The sequence below is a fragment of the Podarcis pityusensis genome (assembly GCF_964106645.2).
Source record: "Podarcis pityusensis genome assembly, chromosome: 16".
Classification (NCBI taxonomy): Eukaryota; Metazoa; Chordata; class Lepidosauria; order Squamata; family Lacertidae; genus Podarcis; species Podarcis pityusensis.
Window position 1 is genome coordinate 26,520,254 of NC_138041.1, and position 12,099 is coordinate 26,532,352.

The window sequence follows — 12,099 nt, forward strand, 5'->3', positions numbered from 1 at the left end:
ACACCTTAATTTGCCCAGAGATGCCTACACATAGAAATTAGTCAATGCAAATTTTAATGTGAAGGTGATTTTTAAAAATTGCCCTCCTTTCAAACCTATAATTGGAGACACAGAGAGACTTCATGCAAATTGTCTTAAGGACATATGTAGCAGGGAAAACATGAATGGAACAGTATTCAACCTGCTTAAAAAAAATTTTAGGGGGTGCCATTTTAATGGAAACCTAATTCTCATTTCCCCAACAGAGGTCCTTTGAAATTTGTACTCTGGATTTAGGTCTCCAACAACAGTGTGTATAAAAGTTATATGTTAGAGGAAATGACATACAAAAAATGCATTTTATTACAGCAGATTATTTGCAAGAACAAAAAAGTATACAGTATTAGGCAACATGCCCCCTGAAATGCTGACAAATTTTTGTGAGGACTTGAAAATGGTAATTGCAAACTATTTTGCAGTGTATTTATCCAAAATACACTGCAATGTGTACACTGTATGCATACAGGCAACAATGCATGCCTGTATGTGATTCCCCTAATACAGTGGTACCTTGGGTTACAGATGCTTCAGGTTACAGAAGCTTCAAGTTACAGACTTCGCTAACCCAGAAATAGTGCTTCAGGTTAAGAACTTTGCTTCAGGATAAGAACAGAAATCGTGCTCTGGGGGCGCAGCGGCAGGAGGAGGCCCCATTAGCTAAAGTGGTGCTTCAGGTTAAGAACAGTTTCAGGTTAAGAACGGACCTCCGGAACGAATTAGGTACTTAACCCGAGGTACCACTGTATATGAATTGTTTTAGTGGAAATTGTGAATTTGAGGATTTGAACAAAAATTATAAACTGATGTAGAGGGTTGGGAAAATGGGAAACAGAGGAAAAAACCCCCAAAAGGGGCTGATTATTCTCCTTCCTCCTTAAACCATCATCTTCTAGCAAAAAAAGAACTGGGGGCGGAGAACAGCCCTCCCCAGAGACAACCCCTATGATGACGATATATAAGAACGTGCAGACTTAGTCCCACCAGAGAGCTGATGTTGCACACATAGTCCTGCTCCTGCTCTGCGGATAGGCTGGTCTGCCTCCTTTGCCTTTAGCAACCGGAGACAAATATATCCATCTTTTCTCCCTTCCTCCTGAACCATGGCAACAGATGGGGGTGACTCTTCTCCTGGCTCAGGCTGCAGCCCCGACGTCTGAGTGCCAGGGAGAAGGAGGAATGGGCACTTAGAGACAAGCTGTGCATTAATAAGTCATGCTTTCCCGGCAAATGAAAGGAGAAAAAAATCAAGTGTGCAAGCCAGGCGGAGGCAAGTTGGAGGCTCGGAACTCACTTCACTCAGGATCATGGGGGAACATTGAGCCCAATATCTGCCTCCCAACCTGCTGCCCTTAAATGTCACAAACACCCTTTCACGTTTCCTCATGTCCTCAAGACGTTTTGGACTCTAGGCCCCATCAGGCTGGGCAGGTGGGAGTCCTAGTTCAAAATAGCTGAAAGGCAAAGCTTGTGGCACTGTGGGTTAAACCACAGAGCCTAGGACTTGCCGATCAGAAGGTCGGCGGTTCGAATCCCCGCGACGGGGTGAGCTCCCGTTGCTCGGTCCCAGCTCCTGCCCACCTAGCAGTTTGAAAGCACATCAAAGTGCAAGTAGATAAATAGGTACCACTCCGGCGGGAAGGTAAACGGCGTTTCTGTGTGCTGCTCTGGTTCGCCAGAAGCGGCTTAGTCATGCTGGCCACATGACCCGGAAGCTGTACGCCGGCTCCCTTGGCCAATAAAGCGAGATGAGCGCTGCAACCCCAGAGTCGGTCGCGACTGGACCTAATGGTCAGGGGTCCCTTTACCTTTAAAGCTTGTTTACCCTCTAAAAGGCTCTTGCCACCTTTGCAAGGAAGGGCTTCTCTCTGCAGAAGAGAACAGACAATGTCCTGTGAAAGGCACTCCCGAAAAAGCCCACCTCCCAGCAAACTTAGAAGAGAACATTTCAAATCCTACGCTTCTTTCAGCGAGCTCTTCCCGCCGCAATTTCACACTCGCAACAACAACCCTGCGAGGTAGGTCAGGCTGAGACCACTGAGCATCACGACCGAGGAAGAGATTTTTTGAGGAGGTGTTAGGGAGGTCAGTCTCCAGATCTACCAACCCTCCTCGTGGGACGCCTCCCTCCTCCTCCGCCCTGCCTCCCTCCGCAATGCCCGCCCACCCCTTTTGCAATGCAGCACGGCTACCGCGCATGCTCCGGTCTCCCTCTCCCCGCCCCGCGCACTCCCGCGTCCAGCGCCGCGGAGCTATTTATAGCCGATGACGTCAGCTAGAAATAGAACGCCGGGGCCAGCCGCGGCTCAGGCGCGTGACTGATGGGCTGACGCACGGGCACGCGCCCTCCGCAACCCCTCCCTTCCCTTGCGGTCTTCTTGGCTCCGCCCACTTCGCCCACTTTTTTTACTATAAGGGGAATGCCTCGTCAAGCGTGCGCATGCGCAGCTTTTTTTTTGCTTTTTTTAATATATAATATCGCAGCGAGGAATCCAACTTGCCCTCCTTTCCCTTGAGCGGCGGCGCTTTCCTCTCTGACGCATGCGCACAGTGTCATGCAGTGAGCGTGTGTATGTATGTAGGTGGGTGAGTCTCTGTCGGGCGCTGGCCGGTGTGTGGAGCGCGCACGCGCGAGAGCGAGGGAGTAGACGTTTGAAGCTGCGCGTGCGCGAAGCAGCCAGTCGGTCCAGTCAGTCACAGAGTGCGCGCGCTCTCTCGCCTGAGGTAAAAAAGAGGCGAAGGAGGGAGAGCCGTTGCTGCTACTGCTGCTGCTTCTGAGGCGCCGCCGCCGCCGCCGCCGCCGCCTCAGTCTCGCTCTGTCTTTGGCCGGCCCTGAAAGGAGCTTCGCCTCGGAAGGGCGCGCACAGCCCCAGCCCAGAGACCCCACCGCCACCTCGAGCCTCCGCCTCAGCCCCCGGACAACGACGACGATGAGCGACCGCGAGCAGCTGCTGCAGCGAGCCCGCCTGGCCGAGCAGGCGGAGCGATACGACGACATGGCTTCGGCCATGAAAGCGGTGAGTGGACCGAGCGAGGGGAGCCAAGAAGAAGAAGAAGGGGCTGCTGCTGCTGACCCACCGCCAGACCCACCCACGGGGAGGATGAGGATGGCGGCCGCCCCCCTGGAGGAGGAAAGGGGGTCGGCGATGGTGACCAAGACTTCTCGCTCCAAATGTGTCCCCCCCCCCTTTCTCACCTCCCTTTTCCTCAGTCCCCCTAACCCTTAAGGCGGATGCCTTGCAATACCTGTCTCTTTTAGGTTCTTGTTATTCTGAGGCTGCCCCCCCCCCTTTATTTCTATTAAGTGATCTTAATAGGGTATTGTGGAAGCCTTTCTGGGGGAGGAGGGTTTCTTCTTCTTTTCTGTAGTTGGAGCTGGGAAGAGGCTGGGAGGGGGGAGTTCAGAGGGGGTGGGTGCTATCCATTGAATCAGCTGCTGTGGCCCCTTTCTCTCAGGCCTGGTCTAGGTGTCCCCCACCCTCTCTCAGCCCTCCCTCTGAAAGTAGAAGTTGGGGTGTGGGTGGGGATCCTCTGTAAAAGAATGAACTGGTTCTAGCCAGTGAACAGATCTCTCCTCTCAGCCTCCCTTCTAAGGCATGCTGCCTGTTAGTCTCCATCCTCTGGGAATGAGCTGGGAAAGGGGAAGGGTCTTTTAGCCCCTTTTAGTCTTCTCACCACACCACACACACATATGTTGTGACTAGGCAAGACAGGAGTGTGTGTGGCTTTCTTGAGGTGGGGTTAGTCAGATTATTTTATCATTTCCCTCCCTGTCTGCTTATCAGCTGACATGGGCATTGTCAACGATGGAGTGGGTGTATGTAGTGCACTAAGGGAGTGCCCTTTAACAGCTTGGCGTGTCTGTGTGTGCCAGAAGCTGAGGACAAGCCCTGAGCCATGCGGCAAGGTGGAGCAATGGGGATGTGGGCACTGTTTGAGTGGGATGGAGACTGATTTGAGCCATGGGGCAGATCTGGCTGGGAAGCTCTTCTCTGCAAGGTTTGTCAAAGGGTTCTATTTCATGTGGCTTTTGTTGGAGAGCTTCCTAACAGTTTGTCCCTCATGCTAATGAGGCTCTGCTTCTAAAACATCTTGAACCACTTTGAAAAAGGGCCTTTTGGCCATACTGCTATCCATCTCCCTTATTTCCAGCAGCCCCCTTTTGCATTTATATAGTACTTGCCTCAATAACCTTCCAAATAACTGGTTCAGAATTTTATTTTTGCCTTTTGTTGTTGTCATTTCAATATTCAGCAGCATAAAAAGGATTAAAATCTAATTAAGTTTTGATAGTATTCTATAACATAACATGATTCTAATACAAGTCTGTTTTTCTTATTGCCACTGGACAGGCTTCTTTTTATTTGGCCCACCAAAAAAAATACCAGATTGCATGTAAATGCAGGGCATGTCAGTTTTCTTCTGTGTGATCCAGGTGGTCAGCATTCATCCTCGCTCTGCTATCTTGCTCTAGTGAGTATCAAATCCAAGGGACCAAAATCAACTGACAGAGTTCTTTGGAGGGTTTCCCCTCATACGTTGGCATTACGAGTTTTCCATGAAAGTATGCTGACTGAATAGTATTTATGACTACCCAGTTTCCCCATTTTTGCTTGCAGGGGGATTTTGCACACTCACCCCCTCCTCCCTGCTTCCTGTCTGTTAACACTCTTGATTCTACCTCAGATTCTTTCCTCTGCACAACCTTGGAGATAGTCGCAGTGCTGGATGATTATGTTTCTGCCCATCTGTCTTGCCGCATGCTGACTCTGAGCCTGAGCTACTGTAGCACAAGCACACCCTACTGCTCTGAGGCAGGCTTCAGTAGCAGTGGGGATTCAGTCTTTAAAACAGCTACTTTTGGATACTTTTGCTTCAAGATCCATTTGTCAGTCTGAGCAATAGTCTGACATGTAAATGGTGCAGCTCTGGGGCATCTTGTGGGGTTGGATTGCTGTTTATTCCTGTCTGCTTTTGACCTACTTTTGAAATTCCCACCATAAAAAGAGCAATTTCATAATTCCAGAATGACTACACATGTATAGTAGTGCACATGCATACCTGGATGACATGTGTTAGGATCTTTACCCAAGGGTTGCAGTGCATCACAGCAAACATGTTTTCTGAAGGGGAATTATCTTCAAGACAACAGTGTAGTTTTGGAGTAATTGAATATGCAGTTTACTACAAAAAGGGTAGTAAAAAACACCCATATCACTTGAAGCATTGTGGGGTAACTTACTTAAGAGTTAGAGAGGCAAGAAAGGAAACAGGGAGGGAAAAGAGATCAGTGTGGATACCTGTCCCAAGGCAAAAGATATAGGAAATGACTCTTTCAAAGGCATCTGCCTTAAATCTGGAGGTTGTCAATTGCACTAGATTTGCATTAGTTATTCTTTACATATACTAAAATGATTAGACACCCTGACTCTTAATAACAAGGGGCACCATACAGAACATTCCTAGGTAAAGGCTGTGAAGGAAGAACACAAATGTTGGCAAGCTGTAGGTTCCTTTGGAACCCTTTTAAAACCAAGTGCAAAAATAAAATAAATGGAGGAGGAGGAAAGAGAAGGATTGGGGGAGGGGGAGTTAGGGCTATCTGTAAAAGAAAGAACCTCCGCTAGGGATTTCTCTTATAGGCTATGTTATGCGAGGGAGGAAAAGGGTATTGATAGTGCACCTTTGATGAATGTAAAGGTCAGGGTGTGTGCAAGAGGGGTCCCTTGTATACATGGTTTGGGAGGAAGTCCCTAATCTTAATGTGTGGCTTAGTTATTTGCACTATCATTCTCCAGTGCTTCCTGCTTTCCCTCTCCAGGGCCCTGCAGTGCGAATCACTAGGTGCACTGCAAGGAAGCAGGGTGTGCACATACTCCAGAGGTCTCTGGCCTGCTGCATAGAGGGTGTCAACACCCTGTGGTTTGTGTTAATGGTGACAGCCAGCACATGCTTGCTCCTTTCTTGCCCTGGGTGTCTAAGCCTCTGCTGAGGAATACATTTTCAGGCAAAATTTAGATTTTGGAGCCATGGTGATTAGAGAAGTATATAAAATGGGGACAGGGCTTGCATGTTTGTTAATAGAAGGGATGGCTTGTCTCACTCTACAAAATACAGTACCTGGCAATGTCATCTTTGTTGTTGGCATAATTTTCCATTTATGTGATGGGCTCAAACTATTATTGTAGGACTGTGAAATGGTTATAACATCATTCCTTTCAACTGCTCATTTGATTCTGCCTTACTCTGGCCTCATCTTTTTGGAGACTAGAAGTGATGGGAGTCTTTACCACAATTCTGCATACTAATTATTGGTTTTAGAACAGATTCAACATTGTATAACATGGTTTGATACGCTAGGGTAAGGACATCCATTTAGAACTGTTTCTTGCTGAAATCAGTGCTACTAGTTCAGGTGCAGCCATATTTAACCATGCTAGTAACCTTAATGCTTTCTGCATGTCTAAACAGGATCATCTTGCTGGTGGTGGGGTGGGGTTTGAACATTTTCCCCATTTGAAATTATATTGGTTGATGTTTCACAAGGGAATTTATATTGCCTCTTATATTGCTGTCTGCTACATATTCTTCCCTATTTCATGAGAAATTGAGATGCTGATCCTAATAAACAGTGAAATTAGAACATGCTGCCACTCCAAAGAGAAATATAGAGAACTTGCACATTCTTATCAGTGTTGTGTAAAAGCCAGCCCCATCTTGTATGCAAGCCCCTGCCCTACCTCTGGGTAGAGAGGGGGGTAGCATGCTAGGTCAGAGTGAAGGTGTTTGGAGGATTTCTGAGTGCTTTTGAGCAGTGTTGCCCAATGGGCACCTGCATGAGAATAGGTGGTTGGGCAACACTAGTCAGAGGTAGTGGCACCTCCAAGCAATGTTGCCCATCAGGAGAGTGGTTTGGCATAGCTTCAGGCTGCTGTGTCCAGTCTTCTGCACCCTTCTTTCCTGCTCCAGAACAAGAAAGGACAGCAAGGGGCAGAGGTTTACCTTTTTAGCTTGCATTGCTGGCTGTGTGTCATGCTTATCAGAGAACACCACACTTGCCATGGTAAGCAGGTTTGCAGAGGCTTGGTTCTCATGTACAAACTTCAGTCAAAGGTTTTCAGCTTAAGACTCTTTGCCTTATGGTGAGGATTTTTGTCTCAAGAAAGCATGCATAGTATTGTGTGGAGAGCTGTCCAATTTACTTTAATGTGACCCATATTGCCTACATTTAGTAGGCAAGAAGTGAGCCATACTGTGAAAGTGGAGCTGTATCTATCCTTTCAGAAGACAAATGGACAGTAACAGGTAGGGGCAGGATTCCCTTAATCAAGACACCCTCCTGTCTAACTAGTTCCTAACCCTTACCCCTGTGGTAAAGGAGCTGTGGAGCAGTATTCTGTTAGAATGAAAGGTGCAATGAGTTATAAATGTGAATAGGAATAAATGAATTTTATTTGGTAAAAAGTGCATTATTCCTCCAGTGGGGTTACTATTTGCTTGTCATTGAGCCTCTTGCAGTGCTCTGAAAGGAGAAGTGCTTTGGGTTTTTTGGGGTTTTTTTGGCCTGAGCTAGATTTTAGTACAGGGTGTTCCATTGGTCCCGTACACACATATGGCTAGCTATTTATACTAGAGACATAGGTAGAATTATTTGTTAGTGGACAGGACTGCCACATGCCACGTAACTTGTGACGTAGACAATGAGTTCATATCTACATTTCCAAGATGAGGACTCTGTTCATTTCCAGATTCCTTATATAGGGAATTTCATATAGCTGTAATTTAGGAGACGGAAATGAAAGAAAATCAATTTTAATAATACAGATGTTTTTAATTCTTCTTATGAAAGCTTTAGGAAAATCACATGCATTTTTGTATACAAAATTTCCTCATTTATATTTCTTCCTCAAATTGAGTTAAATGTAGTAGAAAAACTGTGATGTTACTTCTTGGTTTGCACATTTGTAGCTGGTTGATTGTTGCATTAATTATGTCTCACACTGAGTAAGGTTTGCACCTCCCTTTGTTGGTCACTTATAGCACTCAAACCCTTCTAATTTTTTTCTTTGTGGAAGTTGCAATATCTTCTTCCCACAACAGGATGGCTTTGGGCTAATTTGCCTTCCACACTTCCACAGTGGATGCTGGGGAGCTAGAAGATATTTCTCTTTGCTCTACTCCTGCTTCCTACTGCATGCTGCCTCCAGTTTTCAGCAGGGCAGTTTCCATTGTCTTAGCAGCCAGATCATTCCTTCCCTAAGCAGTCACAGACTCAGGGAAGTTATAGCTGCATTTCTGATTCTCAGCTGATGTGACTCTATGCAATGCAGGGATCCTTTTTCTCAGCCTGTGAAAGATGAATCAACTGGGGCTGTATATGTGTTCCAAGGTGCTAGGATTATGTTTTTATGAGCAATCACTGAAAAAGGGCTCAGAGGACATCCACAAATCCTCTGCCTCAGTAAATCTGATGGGCCTTAGGTCCCGTTCTTTAACGGCATTTATTTATTTATTTCATAGCAAACTAACACAGCTGCTATTCTAGCCTCTTTTGAAGGCATAAAAATTGAAGGTGGCAGATCTGTGTAGGAATAAACATTATAAATTCTTAGTCACCCACACCTTAATTTTAAGTGCAAGAGAATTTTCCAGCCCTGTAATCTGTCATTATTATTGATGTTGCTTTGCGCTTATGATATGAATGTTGTCCTCTCAATACATAATGTAAAATCATTCCGCTTCTGCCTGAGGGTGGAGATACACTTGAATCATTGTCTGCTTCCTACGGTGTCCTTACTATGTTCATCAATGCAAGGCAGAGTTACTTTAAACCTCCAAATGGCTGATGAGGTGAAAAACTGTTGTTCATGTGTTCCATGTTCAGAGAGCATAGAGAGGTCTTTTGTCCTTCTATTGATTAATGGAATGGAAGTTCCAATGTTGAAAGACTAGTTTCTCTGCAACCATAAGGGCCCAGAGAGTCTTTTGGCTTTTGTAATAGATATGGGTGAAACTTGTACATATGGTATGGTTTGGAGGATGGTATATTTGGCCCCCAAAACTTGTCTTAATATCTCTATGTGCATTTGCAGGTGACTGAGCTGAATGAGCCCCTCTCAAATGAAGACAGGAACCTGCTGTCTGTAGCATACAAGAATGTAGTTGGTGCCAGGCGATCTTCCTGGCGAGTCATCAGCAGCATAGAGCAGAAAACCATGGCTGATGGGAATGAGAAGAAGCTGGAAAAGGTTAAAGCATACAGGGAGAAGATTGAAAAGGAGTTGGAGACAGTGTGCAATGATGTTTTGGCCCTGCTAGACAAGTTCTTGATCAAGAACTGCAGTGACATTCAATATGAGAGCAAGGTCTTCTACCTGAAAATGAAAGGTGATTACTACCGCTATTTGGCAGAAGTCGCTGCAGGTGAGAAGAAGAACAGCGTTGTGGAAGCATCAGAGGCTGCCTACAAAGAAGCCTTTGAAATCAGCAAAGAGCACATGCAGCCCACGCACCCAATCAGGCTGGGGCTGGCACTCAACTTCTCCGTCTTCTACTATGAAATCCAGAATGCCCCTGAGCAGGCCTGCCTTCTAGCCAAACAAGCCTTTGATGATGCCATTGCGGAGCTGGACACACTCAACGAAGATTCCTACAAGGACTCCACGCTTATCATGCAGCTCCTTCGAGACAACCTCACTCTCTGGACAAGTGACCAGCAGGATGAGGAGGCAGGGGAAGGCAACAATTGAAGAGCTCCCCAGATCACGGCTTCCCATCAACCACCACCTCATCACCATCACCAATACTTCTTTGCCACGATCACACTATGTATTTAGTGCTAAGCATAAATGTATTGTTGGCACAGCTGTGAGGTCTGCCAGATGCTGCTTCAGATGGGGCTTCATGGGCATTGCTGGACTAAATGGTGTATCAGCCCTGTTTATCATAGTGGCATATTGTGCAGGAAGAAACTTAAAATGAGGCATTTTAGTTTCATTTGATTCATATTATATGGGTTAATAAAAGAATGGAAATGATTTAGGAGAATTGATCGAAAATTGAATCTTTAAATTTTCTGCTTGGAGTGGATTATGTCAGTTCAGCAGTACATCTTATACATGCAAAACATGGAAGTGGCTCTAAGCAGATGTGAACTGATTTTGTCCTGTTCATCAATTTTAAAATGTGAGGTTCTATAACAATCTGTGTTTCACTCTTTATGTGCACAGACTTGGTTTCAGGCAATGCATCTTGAGGTTTTGATTTTGATACTTGTAAGCTTTTTTTGCAGTTTTGAAGAATCATGATTTATTTTTTGTAAATTCTTTGGCTGTTCAGTTGCCTGTGTATTCTGACAGCGCAGTGTCAATGTTAGCCGATGTTAAGATGGATGATGAGATGCCAGACTTCTAAATTAAGTGTTTTGGAATTAAAGAAAATAAACTGCTGCTTGGGGGAGATAAGTTGTAAGAAGTTGTGTGTTTGTTTGAGAGTATTTAAACCCACCCACTAACCAAAGTTCTCAAGGTGACTTACAAAGTACAATGAAATAGGAATTTCTAGAGAGGGGCAAAGGTATATTCAGATTTACCTGCATTCCTCAGATGTTCCTTTTGCTGCTGCTGAATCTCTGGGCCACAGCATGTCTCAGAGGAAATCGCCATCACCTCAAAAAGGATGTTAGCCTCTCAAAAAACGGGCTTCTTAGTGATTTGTCACAGCTTCTGCTGGCAGATACAAGATGGAGCAAATAAATTTACAAGATTCAGTTCTCAAATATTTACAAAATAATACTTCCAAGGTGTGTAATTATAGGAATTAAATAAGCTCGTTAAACCTGCAAGCCCCTTCTCACTGATTAGCTGGGTTCCAGTAACAGGGAAATGCAGAGTGAATATTTTGCCCCAGTTGCAATGAATGCCTGACTGATTTTACTGCTTGTGGATGAGGCATGAGGTTTTCTTCTGTCCCATGGGTGCCATAGAACTCTGCTGGTATGCCAACCTTACACAGCTTCACTTTAAAGTATGACCAATTGCATAAGATCCCACCCTTCTTTTTGACCTAGTTACCTACTGGAGTATCACATTCTGGAAGTTAAGGGCAGATTCCTGGAACATTCCTTTGTTGGGAACAAGAGATAATAATATAAAAGTCAGTTCCTTATCATACATGTCACACGTGCACTTCAGAGGTGGAGCTCTCCCAGGCTGCAGAGAGATCTGGCCCGACACAATTGGAGTATCATGAGGAGGCTAGCATAGCAACAAGAAATGAGAATCTGCCCAATGAGGCTGCCTGAAGACTGAGCAGACATAAATTCCTCCTCCTAGCCTGGGATATTCCTAGTGCCCTTCACATGAGGTCTTTCCTGAATTTAGTCCACCTCTACCATTGCCAAATCAGGTCCTATTGGTGGTGGTGGGGACTCTTGATTTGAACTGGGGGTGGTTAGTTTTTTTAGAATGCTGCTCAAGTGTTTTAAGACATGAGACACAACCATTCTGCCATAATAATTGTTATTATTATTATTTATTGAATTTATATACCACCCTATACCCGCAGGCCTCAGGGCAGTTCACAGAATAAAATCAGAATATAAAACCACTAAATAAAACATAATAAAGATAAAAACAACAAGCCAATCCCCCCAGCACATTTTAAAAGGGCATAGGCTACAGAAGCCCAGTCCTTAATTTCTGACAAGTGGATATGAAGGGGTTTGGGGCCATATGTTTAGAGTTGCAACAATTCCACTGCATGCTTAAAAAGGCCCCAATGCAGCCTGGCTGTGACAGGAGTTGTAGTCCACAACATATTGAGGGGACCCAGTTGAGGAAGGCTTCCCAAAATTTTGGAAGCAAAGCTTTATTGGTTTAAAATGTTGAGTTACCATAAAAAGTCTGAGTCTGAAGCTCTGGGAACTGCATTCGGGCTGACTTGGGGAAAGGGCTGTAACTGTCATGGAGCACCTGCTCTGCATGTTTGTTGTTGTTTAGTCGTTTAGTCGTGTCTGACTCTTCGTGACCCCATGGACCAGAGCACACCAGGCACTCCTGTCTT

General features: G+C 45.4%; 1 protein-coding gene and 1 long non-coding RNA gene across 4 annotated transcripts; one reads left to right on the plus strand and one right to left on the minus strand.

Moving 5' to 3' along the window:
• Nucleotides 1-319: 319 nt before the first annotated feature.
• On the minus strand, nt 320-11,578 carry LOC308466035. Of its 3 annotated transcripts, none has more exons than XR_013980621.1 (2): nt 10,628-11,578; nt 320-1,904 (listed from the first exon to the last, which is right to left on the minus strand). It is a non-coding gene; the product is annotated as an uncharacterized lncRNA (long non-coding RNA). The 3 variants fall into 3 exon arrangements; XR_013980622.1 differs by lacking the exon at nt 10,628-11,578 and adding an exon at nt 2,538-2,635; XR_013980623.1 differs by lacking the exon at nt 10,628-11,578 and adding an exon at nt 1,996-2,170.
• Nucleotides 2,718-10,509, plus strand: YWHAH (tyrosine 3-monooxygenase/tryptophan 5-monooxygenase activation protein eta). Its single transcript, XM_080986488.1, has 2 exons — nt 2,718-3,053; nt 9,129-10,509. Exons 1-2 carry the CDS (start codon nt 2,967-2,969, stop codon nt 9,783-9,785), a joined length of 744 nt encoding a protein of 247 aa, XP_080842614.1. The 5' UTR covers nt 2,718-2,966; the 3' UTR covers nt 9,786-10,509.
• Nucleotides 11,579-12,099: the final 521 nt, after the last annotated feature.

Coding starts and splice junctions, on each gene's coding strand:
- YWHAH (XM_080986488.1), top strand. CDS start 2,967: ATGAGCGACCGCGAGCAGCTGCTGCAGCGAGCCCGCCTGGCCGAGCAG. Junction 3,054..9,128: donor TGGCTTCGGCCATGAAAGCG/GTGAGTGGACCG, acceptor GTGCATTTGCAG/GTGACTGAGCTGAATGAGCC.